This window comes from Cryptomeria japonica, chromosome 3 (assembly GCF_030272615.1).
Source record: "Cryptomeria japonica chromosome 3, Sugi_1.0, whole genome shotgun sequence".
NCBI lineage: Eukaryota > Viridiplantae > Streptophyta > Pinopsida > Cupressales > Cupressaceae > Cryptomeria > Cryptomeria japonica.
This window is the reverse complement of record NC_081407.1, coordinates 477,585,493-477,609,220: the sequence shown is the minus strand read 5'-3', so window position 1 is coordinate 477,609,220 and position 23,728 is coordinate 477,585,493. Positions and strand designations below refer to the sequence as shown.

The following is a 23,728-nucleotide window of genomic DNA, read 5'->3' as shown; positions in this document are numbered from 1 at the left end:
CTAATTGTGATGTTTTCTTTTCAAAGATAGGTAGGGATTTGGTGTAAACTCGATATAGATTATAGCCCACAGATAGTTTAGGAGTTTGTGAATCTTGAATTCAAGAGATCTATGATTCAAGAGTCCACAGAAGTGGTAATCTAAGAACTCGAGAATTCAGCTTAAGAGCTACACCCGTCTAAGGGTTACAAGGCAGCTTGATGGAGTCCCAATTGGTTCATTAGGCATTTTTTTCAAAAGTGCCTCTAAAGTATATGTATTTTATTTTTTTAATTAGCATGTTTTGTTGTGTGTAATGTAAACCTTAAAGGAGGATGTTGGAAAATGTAAGGCTTACATTTGTTTAAAAGTCATTTAGTGATTTATGTTAGTATAAAATATTTATTTAGTAAAGTTTCCTCTCGGTAGTTTGGGGTCATTTGGGGAAGGTACAAGAATGCAATGCTTATATAGAAGCATTTGCACCAGACTTTATATTTACCAAATGATTAATAATTATATTTATATAGATTTTCTATGCACATTATGGGTTAGCTTATTTTACAATAGCTTTTCTGTGTTTTTCAACATAGTATCAGAGCCAAGGTCAGCAGGGCCAGGCCAAGCTAGGATCCCCAACCATCTGTAGTGTGGCTCAAGGGGCAGTGTTGAAAAATGAGCCACACCCAAACCAAAAATGGACTGGTCACCGAGAGGGCTGGTAGCTCAGTGGTAGAGCACCCCAGCAGCATACGGGAGGTCCTAGGTTCAACTCTTGGCTGGTCCATGAAAAGTTTTATGAACATTGGGAAAGAACATGACCCAAGATTAAGGTTACAAATAAAGGGTGGTAGGAGCAACAATTAAGAAAATATACTGTCAATTTTAAATGGCTTAAGGTCCAGTTTAGTATTAATGTTTCTAGTATTTTAAATGGAAAGAATGATGTTTCCACTATTTTAGACTCTACAGAACTTCAAGCTCAATCATGCTTGAAATGAGAAATTCTTCCAAAGATATAAATGTCTTGGCTGAAACAAAAAATTGGCCACATTTTCATCCACTTTAAATAGAAAATAAACTAGCGATTACACATGATGAGATAACTGTTACTTTCGATAGTATACAATATACGCCTGTGCCTGTTCAGATAGAAAAATATATTTTTGGTGTATTAAATACCAAAGTTGCATGGACATGGATACCGTTACGTATACAAATATGGATACAGTATTGGATACGGATACGGCCATTCTTTAACACCCACAATATGGATACTGCTGGATACAACATTTTTAACACAATTTTCTAAGTTATTGGAGGAGATTTTCATTACTTCAAAAGCAATATAGACACATAATTGCTACATAAATAATTATAAGTTGATTTAGCAATTTACAATATGCAAAAATAGTAGAGTTGCATTGGAAGATAACCCAAAAAAATGGGTCGCTGAAATAGAAAAACATTTCATTTGTCTCTCATTTGGTGTAGGTTGCATTGGAAGATAACCAAAAAAAATGGGCCGCTGAAATAGAAAAACATTTCATTTGTCTCTCATTTGGTGTAGGTTTTGTTTATACCAATTTTTTTTTGAATTGCATGAATGAAGTTTTTTTAAATTAAATTTAGGAAGATTTACATCAAATTTTAAAAAAATCAAATCACATTGTATTTGGCATGGTTGGAAAATCAAGGTTTTCGGGCACGCGTGGGTACAGTATCCGATGTGTATCCGGGCCATATTGGATATGTATCAGTTTCAGATACAGAGATACGTGCACCGAGGGAGGGGCAGAGGAGTATCCGGCTAATTTGTCAAATACATATCCATTAATCATTTGTGTCCATTTCTCTGGAGCAGATACATAGATACAGATATTACAGGTGTAGCCCCAAAGCATCTGGTAAGCAAGATGACCGCTGTATGCAAATGGAAAACTTGTGACAAGGGCAGGAAAACCATAAAACTGTCATATAGCACCCCTAGTTTGTACATAGCTGGCACTCAAACAGAAACTAAAGAGTATTTAAGACTTGATTTTTACATTCAAGGTCTGTCCAGGGCTATATATGCCACCTATACTAGTAACAATGGCATCAATCTCGGTGTCTTTTTTCCTGAAAATAGGAGTTTCACAATCAAATTATATATGTTACTTTTCTAACTGAAATTTCTTATTTGAAGTTTGAACTATAGACAAGATTTTCAATATATGAAGAAAACTGATTCTTGAAAGGAAATTGCATTAATCTAATGAGGAAAATATTTCAATTTAGGTTACAGAACCTTTAAAAAAATTCAGATGCACAACAAATTGGCAATACACATTACTCAAGAATAGAGCAAAGCATTCACACATGAAACACCAGATATACCTTGCAAATCGTTAAGTTATGGGAAAAAAAAAACAGCAAAATAGTATTCACTTACCGTATTAACTCAGCTGTTCACATACAAAAAGATATTTCTCACTCTCATCATAACCCTAATCCATGTTCAATTACTTGTAGGCACATCACCATAAAAAGCCACTGTGGTATTATAATACAATGGGCATAAATCCATGGGCCAAAAAACCATCTCATTGAAGGGCCAAAAAAGATTCTGGTGTTAAAAATGTTAAGTATACAACACATTATCAATTCTTGCCTCACAAATGCACAACACAGCAGTTAAGAATAAGTGCAAAACTATAGATTAGCAATGAATCTCACCGAGGCATACTGGGCATGTAGGGAGTTCAGTTAATCCAGTTGGTGGAGTGGCTGCATGTTCAATTGATCCAATATATTGTACATCAGCAGTAAACAGAACATGACATATTTCTGCCTAAACAACAATGAAATAAGCACATATCAGTAGAGCAACAGAATTGAAACTAATGCTGCCTGCAATCTAAAACATAATACAAGCGTATGAAACTGTATCCATCAAGGAAAAAGAAATCAGAGTGAACACTCTTATTCAACATGTCTATGAAAATAGGCATTCAAATGTCGACAAAGTTGAATGTTTCTCAGTTTCTAATTTCCATCTACTTGGAAAATGGATAATATCCTTTATTTGACCTCCAAAGATGAAAAAGGTCTTCGATTATGATGGCGATAGAAATCGTCTGCTGACTTTTGATTGTCAAATCTCATTAGGATGCTATAGCGATCAGTGAGTCCGTCATTCCTGGAAATCACAAATTTGAGTCTCAGCTGGATGTCCTTTTCATTAAGGTTCATATAACTCAAAAAGTCAACATTATTTACACAATAGGAAACATGACTTACCTGACAACACGCATTTCTAATATATTCTGAATAAATGAACCAGTGAATTGACAAAAATCTGCATAAGTCATGTAATTTGGGACAGCAAGCACACAAACAAGGATGCTCCGGCCAGCCTGTTTACAAACATTATTAAAAAATTAGAATCCAAACTTCATACATATTTTTACAGCAGCTTTGAAAAATGATTAAAAATTACCTTTATCAGTTAGAACACTAAATTTAAACTAAACCAACATTGTGACCAGGAAAATATTTAGGTCCAATCTTTCAAATTTGTAAAGCATCTCTTTCATGATCCAGATACAGTAAAAAGTTAAAACAGCCTAATCCAGCAATTCAAACTGTTTTTCAAGAAATCTTTTCAAAAATTTAATTTGTACTCAGTTTTGCCATTTTCAAATGTCCACTTACACTTTGCTCTTGTAATGTCTCCATTTTTAACAAAAGTGATTTGTGCACAATTAGCCTAGTTTCCAAGTTCTGTGCTTAGGAGAACTCCAAAGTTCTTAGAGTGTGCAAGTTCAATGTTGCAGGTTTTTTATTCATGGCAATGAGCTTGGCAGTGTGGATCATCATGTCACTTTCAGAAGTGATTTCCAACTTTTGGTGTATTCTCCAAACTTCTTGGAGAAGCTGTCTATTTCTAGTGAGTCGCTCGATTAGCTCCGATCATCATCCCAAGTCTTCAGAATCATGATGGTCATGAACAAAGTTTAACTCTAATTCCATTTCAATGTTTTCTGCACTCAGGTAATATAATTTGAATGTTCACTTAAGTTAATAATGTTTATATATTTAAAGTAACAACTTACGTGTAATATCTTGGTAAAAAAAGAAAAGTAAACTCAAATTGGACACCTAGGGCCTTTGCACATGAAATGCTTTTAATATTTTAAAAATGTCATTTTGAGTGATAAAGGAATTCTTATAATTTTAAATTGGATATTTCCTTCCAAAAAACTATATAAGGAGGTTGAGAAGCTCATTTTGAGTTAGACTGGAGAATGATATTGTTGTGCTGCTGGAATGAACCTGAGTTCTTCCAAAACTTATTGAGGACAAAAACCCTCATGGAGTTATTGGTTTTGAACTTTTGAGGATGAAAGCTCCCCTAGCTGATTGGAGTGGTTTCATAAAGAGATCAGCAGTGAGTTGAAGAGATAAATTTCGATTTTAGGTTTGCATGTATGGAGATTTTGATGTCTTTGAGTTGATATATATTTTTGGGTTTGCTAATGTTGTTGTGATGATCAACATTTTCAGAAGTTATTGAAGGTTTTTAAGGCGCTTCAGGAGGATTTTCCCTATTGGTCGTACGGGTTGCCTAGCTGCCTAATTTGATGATTTTGGCATTTTTTATAGGGAGCAATAAACTATTCTTCAGTCGTTGGATTTCACTGAGCCCTTGCTGGTTGATGTGGCGCTGGAAAAAGTGTTGATGACATCCCAAGGGCCGTACCATGGACATGATTGGCCATACCATCAAATTGTATGGTGTGGGAACCAAGGAGAAAAATGCTAAGGTTTGAGGGCTTATTCATAAGCATTTGGAGGTGCTTTGCTCATAAAAGATGTTTCTTATTATGGTGGACAAAAGAGGTCATGTGGATTTCTATGCAATATATCTTTTCTGTCCTAGTAACACTAGTAGCAAATACTAACAGTTTACAGACCTGTACTTGATATTCTTATCATTCAGTCTTGCCAGGACTCATCTCGACATGTTTGGGTGTGTGTTAAACAGTGTTGGAGTGGTTCGTCAGTGTAGTTGGTAATTGGGTGTTTTCCAAGCACTGTATTTGCATTTTCTAGTATGCTCCAGATGTTTTCAGACCTGCTCTGGATTGTTAGAAGCAGATGAGAATGTGTTCAGACTTGCAGTTTGATTAAAGTTAACAAATCTGATATACTTTTATTTCAGAGTGATCTGGTTAAGTTTGCACATGTAGCTTGTCCTTCATCCTTAATATAAGGTATATGACTGGTGTTTCATATTTAGGAGCTTGTTCATGACACTTGGTATTATTTTGGAATGTTTCAGCAGTTCCATTTACACCAGCACTTATATTCAGCAGCTAAGCTTCTTATAAGATGTTTTCGATGCATATGTGCTAACATTAGAATGCTTCAGATGGTCATATCACCGAAAGCTATTATTTTCTTGCATTCTGAATTGTAACACTAGATGGTAGTATTGGTAGTGAGTTGCTCTTAATTATTGCTGATGTACTTACCCCACTGAATAAGTGGCATTATTGTTATCACTCACTACTAATAAGTGGAAGAGTTGTTGTTCATGTTTGTTCTCACCCACCACTGGATAAGTGGAAGAAGTTGTTTTTCATTTTCAGAATCATATCAGCTGTTCTACTCAATAAGTTGAAGTGCCCTTGCAATTCCCACTGAATAAGTGGATGTTCACTTCTTTCAGTACTGCATATGCACCCCACTGAAGAAGTAGTATTGACCCACCTTATGCTTTCCCTTCAGTTGCTGCTTTCAGTTTAATTGTAATCTTGAACACTGTATGCCCTCACCTTACCCATTCAAGGATCTGGGTGATCAAAAAGTGGAAGGGAAGTTGATTTGCATCTCTATTTTGGTTAATAATATTTTCAAAAAAGAAAAAACTAGGAGTGTATAATACAGCTCCCTTATGCTTTGACATAAAGAATTTCTTTGAAATCTTTGCTAGTAGGCTCTATTCAAATATTCTCTTGCTTTTTTCCTTTTTTAACCTGCTTTCGATCAATCGAGTGGATTGTTCATTGAATCAGCAAAGTCTAAAATAAAACCAGCAATGTGTATTCATCTATAATCCTAGCAAGTTGCTCAAGAATTGTTAGATAAGATTATTCAAAGGATTAGTTGCAAATCCATCGAGAGGTATTTTGTTAGCAATGACATAAAAAATTCCCTAGCAATCAGTTTTAAATTTAAGGAAGTGTCTTGCAAATAGGAAAGATGCGCCCCCCCCGCACCCCCCCCTCCAAGTCCACAAGAGATGAGAGCATGGCCCCCCTCTCATGCTCTTATCAAGTTGGCCAAGAGTTGGAAGGATGGCCCACCTTCCATGCTCTTGAGCTTGATCAAGGAGGATGGCCCCTCTGTTGGATTTGTTTGTCATTGATGTCAAGTGTTTTTGATTTGTATCAGGGTTTAATGTCTCTGAGCTTGCCATGCGTTTCTAGTTCATATGTTGACACATTGTATCAGAATGTTTGTTTGAATCCATATGTTTGTCTATTGCTGTAGTTGCTGAAGATGTCTTTTCTAAATACTTAACTCTACACGTGTTCGATTCTATCTTTTTGTTTAAGTTGTGGGCTGAGAAGTTTTGATTCACACTTGGCAGAAGTTTTCATTTTATAAGACTTTATTTGCATCCACAGAACTGTGTTGTCAGACCTTGCTGGAATTTGAAATGTTTTTTTTTTAAATGAATTCGGAAAGCTTCATTCTGAAAACGGTTTTGACAGGGTGTTGCGTGTTGAAAGGGGGCTGTGTTGTTCCTGTACAGTTGAGAATATCGGGCTGCAAAAAGAATTATTTTGTGTGAATATAACAGCTTCAGACGAAGGTTGGGTTTTCTCTCTTGTATTCGATTTGGAGGCTTGTGTCTCTGTAGTCCATTATTTTTGCGGTTGACAGATGTATGGTGAATGGCACATGCAGTCTGAACTCAAATACGTTATGAGTTCAATCTTTTCTTTCTGATTTGCTCTGCAGCGTTTTCTGGAAGAGTCGTTTTTTTCAGTCTCGCCTCCTTCTGGAAAATGTTTGAAACATATGCAATAGAAGTTTGTTTCGAGTATGTGGAGTTTCTTAATTTGATTCCTCATTTTTACGGCACAGTTCTTTCTGGACGTGTGTGGTCGTTTTGGCAGCGCTTCTATTATGACGTGGTTTGGATGTTCTTGAAACGGATGCGTTAAAGACACTATGAGACGAGTCAGCTAAATGAGTGGTATGTTTTTTTTTAAAAAAACCAATTCAATTTGTGTAGTGTGTGTCGCTGCTTTTTGACAAGCATCGATTAATAAGGTTTATCGGGTCAAGTTTTTTCAATACTGAAATTGCCAGCTAGTATGAGTTAGTAGATATGGGTAAAAAGAATTACAATTTGCAAGTGACTAGTTTTTGGTGTATGACGCATAGTGTGGATAAGTTTTTTTTGAGATGAGGTGACTGGTTTGTGTGAGAGAAAAGTATGTATTGACATATCTGGAGTATAAAGTTGAGGACTGATATTTTGTGTGAGTATTCTGTGTAATGAATGTTGTATGATTCAGAAAGTATAAGATGCAAGACTTTTTTGTTTCTCTTCAAAGGCTGTCTGGAAGTTTTGTGATGCTGAGTAAGAGTACAGCTGTTGGAAATAGGAGTTTTCTGTAGGTTGAAGTTTATTTTTAATTTCATTAAAGTGCAGCTTGCCAGAAGATTATACGTTTGGGTTTGTATTCAAAGGCATTCTGGCTATTTTGTAAAATTCTGAAATTTAAGTTCACTGATGTATATCAGAGGTTGGAGCCTCAGTTTATAGGAGTTGGTGCTCTTTGTGGGTTGGAGCCCACTTTTGTATGCTGAGTTGTTGTTCATCGGGTTGGTGCCCGTTCTTAATAATGAAAGTTGTTGAAATGACGTGGTTTTTGAAAGTTGTTGAAATGACGTGGTTTTTTACCCAAAAGGGTTTTCCACGGGATATCTTGTGCACTTATGTAATGGTTGTCTATTGTATGCTATATGTTTAAAAATTCTAAAGTTTTTGTAATACTGATTCACCCCCTCCCCCTCTCAGTATTGCCTGATTATTTTTTTCACCCCCTCCAAGGAGGACAGCTAGTTATAAGGATGGCCCCCCCTTACATGTTCTCGGCAATATTGAGGATGACCCCCCTTAATATTGTTATTTGCAAGTATTTCAAAGAAATTCACAATGTGATTGGCTATGAGGAATATGCCATGACTTGAATGTTTCCAGGTTCAGCAAGTATGCCCACCATATCTGTTTGGGTTTGGTACAAGTCCCAGTCCAATACGGGCCCGCATACATGTACAGCTTCAGTTTACCACGAAGAACCCTGTCTGGTAGAAAGGTGGTTATGATGACTTTTCTATTGCTTGGGAAGTAGCAATAGACATTTCAGTGGTTACAGCAGGGGGTAGGAAACTGTGTATCCACTTTGCTTGACAATTTGTGCACCGCCTTTATAATTCTTTGCAAACTCTCTCCAACCCAAACTTTGATCGGCTATACAATACTCCATCGGTGACAGATATATCCTACATTATTAAATAGAAATATAACATTATACATACATACATATATATATAATAAAATGTATTTATTAAAATAAGACATTTAATATAATTATTATATATATAATGTTTTTTGATTACGGAATAAACAGATTTTGAAGGGACCCGAAACCCTTTAACAGAGAACAACATCAAAAAGCTGCATTAAGATATGCCAATTCCACTGCAGCCCAAAGAAAGCAAAAAACCAGCACTAAGCCAAATACAAGGAAAGAGACAGCAAAAAGGAAGAAACTAGTACAAGTTTTTAAGGGCCTTAGCAGCCTCAGTTTCCAGTTGAGTCATATTTAACGCAATCTTCTTCAGCTCCTGAATATCCTAATTAGCAGTTTTCTTCTTCAGATTAGCTCTGGTTCTCTTGCAAGGTCCCACTGTATCCTCTAGCGCCTCCATGTCCACTGTAGATCCTTCCTGATGGATGGCTTCTAGCTTTCCAACCATGGTATTTAAATTCTCAACCGAGTTCTTAACCACTTTGTGACTGAAGGTTACCAAAGATATCAGATTTTCATTAATATTTTGGTATTTATTCTCCATCTTACTCAGTCTACCTTCAGAGTCTTTCTTGAGTTTTTCCTCCAGCTGAGAAATCTTGCAGTCAGTCTTTCTTCATATCACTAACTGTTCCCAATCTTCTACATTGAATCCACAATTGCCTTTCTCTGATCAACCGTCCATTGTTTTGTAGCTTGAGAATCTTGTTTACTGCTAATTGCCCGAATTTTCACATTGATATCTTTAATTTCATGAAAGATCTATTTAAACATCCTAAAGTTGTCAACAGCTGCATCACGGGCTAAGGACAGAACATTATCAAGGATTCTCCCTTTCCATGTTGAGGAAAGGAGAATTGGCATTGAGCTCTTTCGAGAAGGGGGGACTATCATTTTGGTTCGGGGCTTGAACAAATTAATCCGGAAGTGACTGGTGATAAGGATGAGAATCAGAATTTGAAGTGGCAATAGGGGATGTTCCGCCACATTTGGCTTGGTGGCCACTCTTCGAGGAAGACCCTAAATCAGAACCAAAGTCTTCCAAATCAGTGTTCCAGTCTTCTTCATCCGAGGAAAGACTAACATGGTCCCCTTCCTCAGAATCGCTAGAAGCCTCAGGAACCCTAGTCGAGGGAGAGGGTAAGGTTTTAATGTGTTCATGGATGAGTAAGAGCAATCCACCATGCAGGACGGGAATTATTTTTTCTGTGATCCTTAATACTAGCATTAATGGATGCCATCAAGAAGGGGAAAGAAATTTTCTCTTTGTGCCTAAAATGATTTAGCAAAACAAAATGATGCCCGTAGGCCCTAGTAAATTTGTCGTCAAGGGTAACAATATTCATCAAAACCACAAGAACAGAGCCCCAGATAGATTTAATATTACTCGTGTCGTAGCTGCTTTTGACGACTTTCACGAGCTTTGCTCTCTCCTTATTTCTGGGAAATTTCTTGACTGCAGCATCAACCATTTTCCTGTCCCTGTATAACTTCGCCCCTTCCATTGATAGGCCCGTGACCTCAGCAATGAGTTTCTCATCAATTTCCATCGTTCTGCCCTCAATTTTAATTTTTCCGTCCTTCCAACGCTCACCAAATTTCTTCGTGACATTTGCTTGGGCACCACGTAATCTTTCAATGAAGGGAGTGAGCCCTCCTCGATCCAGGATGCGTCAAATTGTTTTGTTCTTCTTGAGCTCTTCACAGTTCAAGGGCTCCACCCTCTTCCTTTCTCCTCCATGGAATCAGCAATGGCGATATTGAGCAGGGTTGGATAATTCCAGAGCAAGCCACAAAATACCCAGAAAACATGTGACCCAACTAGAAGTAGCGCAAAGATGACACAATTAATGATTGCAATGCAAGCCATCAGAATAAGGCATTATGTGATCATTTAAAACTTGTCTCCCCTGGGCAAAATCATATAACATTAAGGCCTTTATTTCAGCCGATATAAATTATCCCCTAGCCCCCCATTCTTTTTCATCATTGCTATTAACTCCAAGGTTAGCAAAGTGGTCAGCCAAACCATTGGCTTCTCGATAGGCATGAGAAACGTTATGATTTTGCAAAGTTTTTAATAAATCCCTAGCTTTCTCAATCCAACATTTTATATTCCATGAGGGTTTATGCTTACCCAATAGACATTGGATAATATTATTAGAGTCCCCTTCCAGCCATACTGACTTAGCATTAATTTTTTTGGCCAACAATAACCCATGATAGGCGGCTACAGCCTCAACAAGGTGGTTAGTGAACAATAATGTTATATTTGTATTTATATTTACTATTTATTCAATATTTATCTACAATTTTTTAAATATATGTTTCATATTTTATCTATATTTATAATTTGAGACTTGAGTATTTTCATTTTTGCAAACTATGAGGTATTTAAATATTCTATTTGTTGGCAATTATCAATATCATTGTTCTTATAATATATATATATTCATTCCCGTTCCCATACCTATACCCCAAGGAAAAAAATGTTGTACCGTTGTACCCGCAGCTATACCTGAATCAGCAACTTAGGGAATTATCATAATTTCTTGATATTTGATATATCTAATATCAGCTAATTAGTGATTAATATTGTTGTGCGCCTAAAAACAGGAGAACCCCAAGAAGGGACATTACATTCAAAGAATGGATGCATTCTAATCAAAGAGATTTGAAGATCCAAGGAGGGATCTATAAACTCGGTCCAAAAATATAGTTAAAAGTCTATAATGATTATATGATATACTAGTGCTTATAAGTATAGGACAGTGACCAAGTAACAATGACAAGCTATTAGGGAGGGGTCAATATAGGCCAATAAATGATAGTATTACGATTTGAAGTGACAAAAGGTTAAAAAACCAAGAGAGCCAAATGATTCATGACATGGCAGTAATGTTCACTATTGAAAAGGACGGCGATCTCCAAGTCTAATAGGGAATGTACGAAGTAATGAAATGTGGTGAACCCGTGAAAGATTAGGCCACCTAGCCTGGATGGCAGTATTATCTGCCAACTATAAGTTTGTCTCCTTCCAAAAAAATCAGATGAAGAAATCAAATTCCTGCCAGCTATTAGTCTTATCTTGTAGGAAAAAAGAATCAGATTTGGTCTGGAATCTTCTAGTTAGAACCATCAACTTCTTGAAGAAGCCTAGTTTTGTTTTGTAGTGACAGCTGTATCCATTTTGTCTTGTAGTGATAGTTGTATCTTAGAAGGAAAATTAGATCTGTTTTGTCTTTAGCATCTAGCCACCCTAGGGTTTCTTGTGAAGGAGGTTACCTAAACCGCGCTATGTTATTATATATTGTAGTCTCAGTTTGATTTCAGGGTATGCTGGATAATTTGTATGTTGTTGTGCACGCCTGGGTGAAGGGACGAAACCCCCACGAATCACCTCTACTCTGTTGTGTATTGCTCAAACTCCATTTTGGGTCTGCAGTATCTATAGCTGAAAGTTTGTTGTTAGAGGATTCAGTGTTCTCTAAGCAACCTACTGTTGTTAAGAGTTTTGTTCCAGTTGTAGACACCTATTTCTGTCCACTTGATTAAATGAATTTTATATTTGTTTAATTATCATTCATCCAACTATTAATTAAATTCGCATTTAATTAATCCTTTCTCCTTTTCCAACTATTAATTAAATTAATATTTGATTATTCATCCCAACCCTCTTCTCCTATTAATTAAATAAATTATTCCATTAATTTAATTTAATTTAATTCACTTAACCAAAGACCATTTAATTAAATAAATAAATCATATTTGTTTAATTAAATCCTCCTTCACATTTAAATAAATTAATATTTATTTAAAATCCCCAAATCCCATCTCTCACATTTAAATGAATTAATTTTTATTTAAATCTCTAAAATCCCCTTTCTCACCTTTAAATAAATTAATATTTATTTAAATTCCTAAAATCCCCTTTCTAGAAAATGCAAGTTGCAAAATAACCTTCCTCCTAATTATGTCTAAACCCCTATTATTAGCCTAATTACCCTTTAATGGTTTGCACATTCCTAAACCAAAGGTTAACCCAAAACCCATCAACTCAAACCTTTAATGGCTTTCTTTAAAGTCTTCAAGCCTTTAATGGCTTCTCTTAAAGTCTTCAAACCTTTAATGGTTTCATTCTAGAGACTTCTCAAGCCTTTAATGGTTTCCCTCAAAGCCTTCAAGCCTTTAATGGCTTCCTTCTAGAGTCCTCTTAAGCCTTTAATGACTCCCTTCAAGTCTTCAAGCATTTAATGTTTTTTCCCCCTTTTTCATTTAAATAAATTAAGAATTATTTAAATAAAATCCAAAATTCACATGCACATTTAAATAAATAAACATTTCTTTAAATCTTATTTATCCTCACCCACTTGCATTCTCCTACAAAACCCACTTCACACTAACCCTCCTTCTAGATTCTTCTAATCGCTTCTAAATTGGCCTAATCCTCTCCTAAACATTTGCACATTCATAAACAAAGAAATTAGGAAGGAGTCACTTCTCAAAGCATTAAAGGCTTTATTTCTTCAACAAATTAACCCTCAAAATCTTCATAAACCATTAAAAGCTTAAAACTAACTAACCCACTTGTGACGCTTGGTTACAAACTTTCTCTCCAATTTAACTACCCCTTTAACCCTCATGTCTCTTCAGGCATTTAATGACTCTTCTCTCTCCTCTCAAGCCTCCTCATGGTGACACTTGTCAACATGGGATTGGGTTGAAAGTATCACATGGATTGAGGATCCTGCAATCCCAACCCTTGTTAAGATAATTCAATCTTAAGCATCCAATTCCCTATTTCTTCTATAAATAGGACTCACTTCTTCATTGTGAGGGATCACCAAGTCTTAATCTTAGAATCCAGATTTTGCCTCTCTTTGTCTCCATCATAAGCATAAGCATTTAGAAGGTTTTTATCAATTAGTATAGCATAATATCAATATCATAACATGTTTAGTTTCATTATCATAGCATAATCTTCATCATAGCTAGCTTTGTTACAATCTTGTAGATCTAGAATGCATTGCATATAGATCATTTTCATCACATATCACTCGTTCTTGAAGTTGTCATTCAAAAGGTCAGTTGCTCAATGATCTGAGAGCAACCATGACTTGAAGAATCCTATGAGATAGAGAACAGTGGGACGTCTTGCAAGGATTGTTTATTTAACTTGTGTTATTTGTTAGATCCTTACATATAACGTTTCATTGGTATGCTTGTTATTCTGCTCTTTATTGATCTTAACCACATTTCAAGTATACACCAGTTTTCTATGAATAAATCAGAATTTCAGAATTTGCAGTTTTCTAAGTAAATCTATATAGCACAATTAAATGTTTGAATGATCTATAAATAATTTTGGAGTTCAGTTTCTTTCCTTATATCTATATTGTGTTGGCAAGTCTGTTTTTGAATTTAAAAGCTTAAAAAGAGCAGGAGATTCAGATCATATAGATCTTAGGGTCTTTACATGAAAAGAGGATAGAGTGTTGTTCAAAACCCTGTTAGGGCAATGGCAATGGGTATGCAGAGAAGTATAGGATGTGTTCCCTTATGAATAACTGTGAAAAATATGAGATATGAATACACCTCACAGACCCTATACATGTCAAGGAATAGTGGATAGTATCAAAATGTAGTGACAAACTTATGAAGGTGCAGATGAATAACATATGATAAGGCTGTGATTCACCAAAAATGACAGTACCAAGACACTAGTAAAGGCAATATAGGAGGTTATTGAACATGACAATACCAAACATTTTCTACAGTAGCAAGCACCATGAAAGGAAGTGAATAGAAAGTGTTTCTATACACTCACAGTCATCATTGTCAAGCACAATCATCATTAAAAGCACAACCCTCACAAAAGGACAGTCATGTAGCCTATAAACATTAAGCTTATGACAGTCATCATACATCATAATACAAACTTCCATAGAGAATAGACAATAAGAACATGACAATGCCATGGAAATTCTATAGGGTACATGACAAAGGATAGGAAGGAAGAATGTGTGAGGATGCAAATGCTCAAACACTATGTTACCCCAAGTTTCCAGGATGGGGGAACTACGGAACGGGTTTCTGGAACGGTTTTTCTTTTGGCCATTTTTGGGGACGGCAGGGGATGGATATATAAAAAGGGAAATTTTTAAATATATAGTAAAATTTCAAATATTCATATGATAATATTGATAAATCATTCATCATATACATTATACATAGCAATTGAGTTGAATTGAGAGTTGAATTGAGAGTTGAAATCAGAGCTGAAATTCATAAATTCATATCTGTGATGTAACTTAATAGTTAATACATGAGTGGACGTCCCATACCGTCCCCAGGACGTTTCCATTTCCAGGACGCCTAGTTTTACTTAGGAAATGTGTCCTCGAGTAACACTGCTCAAACAACATGAAGTGACAATATATGATCTTTTGATGAGTATGCTAAGTATGCCTACAAATTGTCATTAAATGTGAATGGAAATATGTTGAGAATGTTGTCAAACAGAGAAAATAAAAGTCATTCACAATATATTCATGACAAACAATAGCAAGGCACTACTAATAGGACAATAGTCATAAAATCGTGCAAGGAGAAGTCTATAATGACAGTACAATCCTCTAGGGCACCCCTGTGACAAGAGGACATAGATCCACATTCTTGAAGCCCCCAAAAATTATTGACAATTACCAAAAGATGCCAACATGCATCATTATTACAAATGTTGATATACTCCAATTCTGAATCAAAAGCATGATTCAAACTATAAGTTCCACCATCAGCATACAATTCAACTTAGGACAACCACAAAAGTTTGTCCTTTGCCCACACAACCTTCCTCGCTGAAGTGCATAAAGTTTAAAACAATACAGACCATAGTCATGCATAAACAAGTTGTGATTACTACTGATAAATCTCTTCCTAAAACAACCATTGAAGAGATCCATCACTGCTTAGAAGACCACACACATTAAGGATACAGTGACTGCTCGCTTACAAGATTGGCTTGTATAATTACCATGTAAAGATCATTTTATTACCATTATGACAAGTTTACAACAGAGGACTAGAACTTAATGAAAACTTTGTGATTAGTGGGTGGAAACCAATCCACAATACCTTAGTCCAAGAATAACGGAAATAACAACTGCTCAAACCCCAGTTTAAGTGTAGGACCCATGGTAACAAAATCTCGTTACAGAGAATTTGCTGAAATATCAAAGAGATCCTTATCATTCTTGAATGGCTATATGCTCCATATGTGCTTCAGTATCAAATGTACACACAGTATTTAGGAACTATTCCCTCTCAAGAATAATGATGAGTTTCACCATTTTGTTTTAAGACAGGCATCCCTTAAACACTGGAAGGTATCATCTTTACTGTTATTCTTGACCATACTACCATCACAAGCTAGTGGTCTTCTTTATGACAACTCAGCCTGATCCTCAACATGCATATGAATTATAGTACTAATACATGAAAATCTACCTTATTGAATCCTTACTGCAAGTTCGAATACATAGTTTTGCAAGGTTACACCCAAAGAGAATTTGCTGTTATATAACGCATCATGCATTGACTACAAGCATCTATAGGGAAAATGTTAGGCATTACCAAACTCTTGCAGCACAAGGTTCCTGATGCAATCTGGACCTCTTCTTCCTAGCAAGACATCTCAGTCTCTAAGTCAGATGGTAATCCAATCATGTCCCAGATAACGACATGGGATCCAAATATCCCATCATAGCTATACATTGGAGAAGTCAGATACACTCTCCAATCATCTAACAAACATTACTATATTATGAAAGCAACCAACATGAATAATCCCATGAACTCACTGCGATAGTTTAACCACTACAAATTTTTCCAAGTTACAGCCAGATATTCTGCTAAAGTTATGTATAGTTGTTGAGTAAACATTCACTTTTTACACTACTAAAATAAATGACTTCATTTTTTATACGATGACATCATACTTATAGAGTAGTCATGATTATATCACCATTGTCAACAACCAAATCAAAAGAGCCCAAATGTTGTAAGAAACACCATATTTCTGAATCACAAATCATGAAAGGTCACAACAATCACAAACTCTAGAAAATACTGAGCTTTTTGGACCTATCAAGAAGACACATGTAGACTTCTTGACTCAATCACTTAAATCTTGTGAAAATCCATAAAGAATATGAGCTTGTAAGACAAATAAAACATAGTCAAATCCATCTCCAAACTGATAACATAGGATGTACCCAAACACTAAAGAGCCCATGCTAATACTGAGGGGGGGAGGGGGGAAGGGAGGGCTGAATCAGTATTAGTACGAATTTTATCACTTATTTCAAATCTTCAAATAAACTCTGCTTGAAAAACTTCTCTGTACTCTGCTCAATCTTCATAAATCTGTACTTCCTTCTCTACTCATCACCCTCTATCTCTTAGTCAAAATCAACTTCTGCATGCAGTTGTGCATTCTCTTTTTCTGTTTTGTTTTTTTAAATGCTTCTCTCAACAACCAAAAAACACTCCATTCATAAGGCATCAATGCTTTATAAGTTTTTTTTTGTTTCATTAATATCCATAAATTTCTTCAATAATAAAACCTACTAAAGATGGTGCTGCTGCTTGGATTCTCAAAATGGAAGATTTCTGAAATATCTTAGGTGCCCAAATCTGATCATAAAACCTTATCAAATCTGCATTAAATCTTTATTTTTATGACACAAATCAGATTCGATTTATCCTATTTATCCTATCATATCCTCAAACATTCTTTTCTTGTTTCATTCTAAAAGTGGTAGCCAGATTTATGTGATTTGCTTTCCTTTCTTGGCAACTGTAAAAACTGATTTTGTTTTATCTAAATCTTCTCCACCTTGGCGCCCAACATGAAACTTATCTTTCCATTCTAGGCAGGTAACTCTGATTTTTAATCTTAACTTTGCTTTAAACCTTATCTGCTTTTCTTTCTTTTCTTGGCAATGCTTTCTTTAGCTGCTTTAAGCATGCTGTTGTCTTCTTTTACATGCTAACTTTCCTTTTATCTAACACAGGCAGGTTTTCTTCTGTATCTAGGCGTGTATAATGTTGAAAATAAATAGCCAGTTCGTATTATACTTGACTAAATTTTAATATTGCCTAGTGGCAATTAAAATTTAATAACTTATTGCGATTACAATAATGTAACTTGTAATCATATGAGACTGATCCTATTTGGGTGTAACATGCTAAGGCAACATGTAACTTGTGATGACATGATAGGTCAAGACCTATTCATGTAACTTGTAAACAAAATTCGAATTTATTGTATTTTGGCGCCAAGTTTATTATAGCCGACTAAGGCAAATAAGTTACTTGTATCTCCCATATAAACAAGGCGATGTAATCCATTCTATATACCACTTATGCATTCATCCAATTCAGCGATCTGATCTGCAAACAATTCAAGACACAGAGAATATACGTTGAGGGCCTGCCATTATATTCTGGGGTCCTGTTGTGACCTTTTCACACATTGCCCCATTGCTAACGGGGACCCCCTCTTTGCCAGGCTTTCTGCGTTGTTGGTTAGGGTTTTGGCTGCTTAGTGGGCAATTTTGCGTTTCCCATGCCCGAGTCTCGGAGTTTTTGATCATGACTAGTGCCGTCTAGGGTTTTTGAAGTTATAGGATCACGTTGCAAACATTGATATTTTAATGATCCTAAGTTTTGTCTACGTGTTTGACCTATTGAGCGTTAACGTGTTTTTAAACACGCGCATCAGTGATTTTAAAGTGCCAAGGTATTGCCAAACCTTTTGGAGTTGTTTTCTCGCTCCTAAGGTATTATTTAAGTTGATTTCGCACTTTAATCCAATATTTTCCTAGCATTTTGCTCATATTTTTGGAAAATTTGCCTAAGTCCAGTTTAAATTTGAAGTTTCTAAGTGATTTTGAGTGGTTAAAATGATAAAATCCTAAGGGAAATTCATATTACAAGGGTTAAAGGGTCAAATTCTATGCTAGAGGTGCTTTTCCCCTCACATTCCAAACTACCCAACCCATTCCCCCACTCAAAATCCATACTACACATGGGTTTCCCCTGGAATCCATACTGGCTACTATTTTCCCCCACTGTTTATCCATACCCAAATCGATTTTCTCTTGGTAGTGCTAAAATTTGGCTCAATGTCAGGATTTATCCAGACTGCCATCGATTTTCCACCAGGAGTGCGGACTGGAGTGCGGACTAAAGTGCGGACAACGTTGAGGATGATTCCATGCCTGGGTCGATTTTCCCCTAAGAGCATTTTTGTAAGGATTTTTGTCTGGATTTTCATCTAGACAAAGATCGATTTTCCACTAGGAGTATTTTGAAGAGTTTTGAGTCTGGATTTTCATCCAGACTGAGGTCGAAATTCCACCGAGGAGGATTTTTCCAAGTTAAGTGAGTTTGGAGTGTAGATTTTTCAATCCAGACTGCCATCGATTTTCCCCTAGGGAGTTTTATGTGCATTTTGGTGAATTTAGAGATGGATTTTTATCCAAGCTAGGATCGATTTTCCCTTATGGGGAATTTTTGGCAATTTTAATGATTTTTAAAGGGATTTTTCAATCCCAACCCAAGTCGATTTTCGCCTAGAGGCTTAATTTGGACTTAAATCGCAATATTTTAATAAATAAGCCCCATTTAATTGCTTTTAAATAATGATTAGCGATTATTTAATATTTAAAAGCAAAATGAAATAACTTGCAATAATCATTTAATATTTTAACCTTCTAGAAGCAAGTTAGGTTTTCACCAAGCAAGTGTTTTATCCCACATTGCTTGTGTGGTGAAAGTGAGAGGTAAAAGCAAGTATAAGAGAGGAGCCTTAGCTTTATTTTATTATTAAAATCTGCCAGGTGTCTCCATGAAAGGCAATTTTTCTCCAAGTTGGGTGAATTTTAGCAAGTGATTGAAGTGAAGTGTTGGGTTGAGGATTCTTTCTTCCTCTATTTTTTCTATCTTACTGATCTATTCCCCTTTGCTGCTATTAAAGACCAGTTCTAGAATTTCGATTTTTGCTAGGTTTGGCAATTTTTTGGTGAAAAGTGGTGATTTTGTCTTTGGAGACTTGGGCGATATTTTCCTCCATTTTTTGCTTGTTGTTCCAAACCTCCATTGTTGCAGATCTAGGCTGCCATTAATAACATTTTCAGAATTTCACTTTGGCGCCATAGCTGGGAAAAAATCGATTTTGCTTGGAGAGTGGTTTGGTGCCACATTTTGGTGGATTTTTATTCATGCTTGGTGGCTGCCATCATTTCCAGTCTGCTGATTCGCTTCAGACCTGAAGTTTGCTTCAGATTTGACCTCCATTAATGGCTGCCATTAATTTTCAGACTTAAGTTTTTATTGCCCAGCCAATTCCAACTTAGGCGATTTGCATTTGGAGGTATTTTGTGGAGTTTTCTATGCATTTTCAGAACCATCTTATCGCTGTTGCAGGTCTGAAAACTCCATTGTTAGGCGGTTGTCTTCATAAATTTTCATTTCCAACCACCTAACCACTTTGGCGATTTTGCTTGGAGCTGATTCCTTAGCCATTTTTCATCATTTTCAGGGATTTTTAACTACTTTGCAAGGTGCTGGTAAGTCTGAACTAATCAATTTTCAGACTTGTCCTCAGAAATTAAATTTTTACCAGCCACACTTACATTCCTGAATATGACTATTTTCATCATTAGAACTGATTTTTATCAAGTTTATGCACATTTTTTAAGATTGCAACATGTTTTAAAAGTCTGATTTTCAAGTTGTCTTTAGAATTGTTGTGACTACGGAAGGTGTCTTCAAACATACATTGTGTGAAAACACAATCTTTCACACCTTTCCTTAGTCATCATTTGTCCGGTATACTCCTTTGCATTTTAACTTACATATTTTCTAAGCATAAGGAGGTATTCATGAATTTTATGGAAGGCTTTCATGCCTTAGTGTTGTCACACTTTGAACTTAATTGTTAAAATTTACCAGGTGTATGGATTATTTTCCTGAGTCCATGCTCCAATTAGCTAAATCTTTAAAAAGTAAGAAATTTTGTTAAAAGAGCATTATTTATTTTCCTAAGTCTAACTTCAAGCTTCGTACAGGTGCGATGTCAAAGTCTGGATATAAGGAAAGGAAAGAACTATTGAAGATGTTGGAGACTGGATTTTATCCAGAGCTTAAGATTTCATCGAGATGGAAGGAGATCACAGATATAAACATGCATTATTTCCTAGACTTCGACCAGATGCAGCGTCGAATGTTCGGAGTCGGAGATCAAGTTCCTTCCCCAGCCTATGTGAACATTATGAAGAGTGGCATTTTCCATGCCGCTAGATTTCCATAGTCCATACAGTGCAGTGAGCTTATCCTGGAGTGTGCACGATGTTACGATCCGCTCACAAGAATGATCAAGACTCCTAAGGGCGTTGTCATCGCATACCTTGCTGAGGATGCTATTGCAGAGGTGTTCGGAATTCCACGCGGAACGGACATGAAGGATGTGACCAAGGATGAATATGCAAAAAGATACACGAAGAAGATGGGTGTATGCAATAATTTAATTAACAAAGAGTGGATGATTGAGCCTAGGTCTCATCATTACAAGGCTCCCAAGACCCTCATGTGCATAGATTTTAAGGAGAAATATAGTGATTTGATATTCCTACTCAACAGAGTGATGGGGATGTTGCAGGGAACAATATTTGATGGATGGATGTTCTACTTCATCCAGGATTGTCTTAGAGGAACACTAGTAAATTGGTCCAAGATTATAAGTGACAACCTGGATTTTCAGCTGAGGAATGTAGAGCGGTCCAAGTCATTCACCATGACTTCCTACCTGGTGTACCTGCTTGCATGGTTTGTTTCATACAGAGGATTAATATGCAAAGGTGAAGTCAGGAATGGGCAAGGACAGTTCAAGAGTCATGAATGCTACCCCCAACTGAGTATGTATAGAATTGAAGATTATAAGAGAGTGAATGATGCATTCACTACATACATCACACGGATGCTGCAAGGCGGAATCCACAAAAGATTGTCCAAGGAGGCAACAAAGTTGATACAAAAATATGGATCGTGGTATATACAGTTTCCCACTTTCACACACCTCAGGATTCATGGGTTTCAATCTGAACCCTACAGACTTCCTAGGTATCCTACCGACAGAATGATATTGTTGGAAGTGGTAAGACAGCTTCTAGAGTTCGATGTTATCCAGAGAGAGAAGCACAGGATGGGCATGACATTCCCTATTTCAGTTGGGAAGACATCAGAGGTTTGCCAATCCACCATAGCCGCCAGCACTACGAGTGAGGAGCTTGCATTCTACCGATTTGCTACATACAAGAAAAGAGAAAGATTCAATCCAGACAAGAAGGTCGGAAGTATCAGGGGAGAGAAGTTCATTCACAAAATTGACATAGAAGATTATTGAGCTAACCTGATGGACGAGCAAGCAATAAAGAGAAGAATGTGGTCTAGAATGTCAGTGGATTTTATGAGGAAGTGTGGACTTTTCCTCATTCCTGATCAGGTATTAGATGATAGAGATCATACACATCCACAGTATGAGAGTGAAATGAAGAAGGCAATCTTATTGCGTAATTGGTCAGAGTCAAAGGAGATTGACTTGAATATATTGATGAGAGAGGTCTTGAATTTCTCCCGCCTATGGGTGGATATACAGATGAATAAGTTAGTTGACATGGGTGTTCCCTTCACTTATGGAAGGATGAAGCCCGAAGAGTCTACTTCCAAGGATGATCAGAGGACAGTCAGTGATGTCAGGATTCATGCAGATGAAGAGAGTCAAGCTCCCAAGAGAAGGAAGAACGCAACAGGAGAAGTCAAGGCCAGAGGGAAGAAGATTGATGAGATGAAGAAGAAACAAAAGACTATCATTCCTCCACTTATCATTCCTTCACCCCCTCCCAGTGTCTCATCAATCGAAGTGATTGAAGTAACGGAACAGAACAAGGAGACTCAGCAGTGTTCCAACACAGTGATACTACCAGAGAATATTCAGGAGTTCCATTCCACAGCAACGTCTGCACCTCTTGATGAGAATAATGATCAGCTAGAATCCCCTACTGTCCTTTTGGAAGTTAGTTTGGGAAATGAGGTATATGATTGGACCAAGAGTAGTCTTGATGATAATGATGATGTTATCTCGGCATTGAGAGGACTTGATCGAGAAATATGTCTCGATGATGGTATGGAGATGGCCGCTATTCCTAAATGGCTGATGAGAAGTATGGAGAAAAGTAAACAAATGATAGAGGTACAGCCTATTGACGAAATTGATGACTACCTAGCTAGGAGTGCTAAGGAGAAGGAGCCCAAAAGAGCGGAGATTTTGTCGCACATAGCTAGAGATGAGATAGGAATGCGGATTGCGCAGATTGCTACTCCTATTGCAAGCGTGACAGCGGACATGGCTACTCCTATGGATTTCCAGATCACTTCAGTTGCCCTTGGTCGTACATCCAGAAAGCAGGAATTTCATGAGGTTGGTGAAAACCTCAAGGCAATTGATGCAAGGTTAGACAAAGAGGTTGCGGAGAAAGAAAGGTATAGAGGAGAATACCATAACATAGTAACTTGTCTAAGCTACCATAATACAAGATCTATCCCAAATGTAAATCATTTATCAAAATACCCATTGTCAAACCAACTTAGTCACTCAACACAGTCCTTACTACAAATAAGGCAAGGTTATGAAACAAAGAAGATTGTTCCCAAAATGATCTCTAAACCTTTGTATTTAAGGCCATAGATGTGTGTCATGCTTCTAATCCTCATCTTAACATGTGGAAGTTCACTCAAAGAAATACCCACCACATTATGCAAACATAGGGCCAACCAATCAGTTTCTTGCAAATATAATTGATGCCGTTACAAATAATAACCTTGTTCCTTCTCTCAGAAGATGAGAGAAACCTTGTCTTAGAATTACAAACCTTGCCAATTTCCAAATCTTTTTTATGTTGTTAAAAGTTATTGACAAAAACATATCCTGGTTCAAATTTGCAGCTTGAGATAATATCAAAGTGGCACAGCGGAAGTGAATTCTGAAATAGATCCTCAAGAAAGTAAAATTAAAAGTTGAACAGACCAAG

General features: G+C 36.5%; 1 protein-coding gene across 2 annotated transcripts in view; it reads right to left on the bottom strand.

Annotated features, from left to right (window-relative positions):
- Window positions 1-23,728, bottom strand: part of LOC131045375 (BRAP2 RING ZnF UBP domain-containing protein 2) — a 38,584-nt gene that overhangs the window by 8,314 nt on the left and 6,542 nt on the right. For both annotated transcript variants that reach the window (XM_057978963.2, XM_057978958.2), the window contains exons 3-5: window positions 3,262-3,377; window positions 3,052-3,160; window positions 2,698-2,812 (exon numbers count right to left, since the gene is read on the bottom strand). In XM_057978963.2, the coding sequence (XP_057834946.2) occupies window positions 2,698-2,812; window positions 3,052-3,160; window positions 3,262-3,377 (340 nt within the window). The remainder of the gene's footprint in view (window positions 1-2,697; window positions 2,813-3,051; window positions 3,161-3,261; window positions 3,378-23,728) is intronic.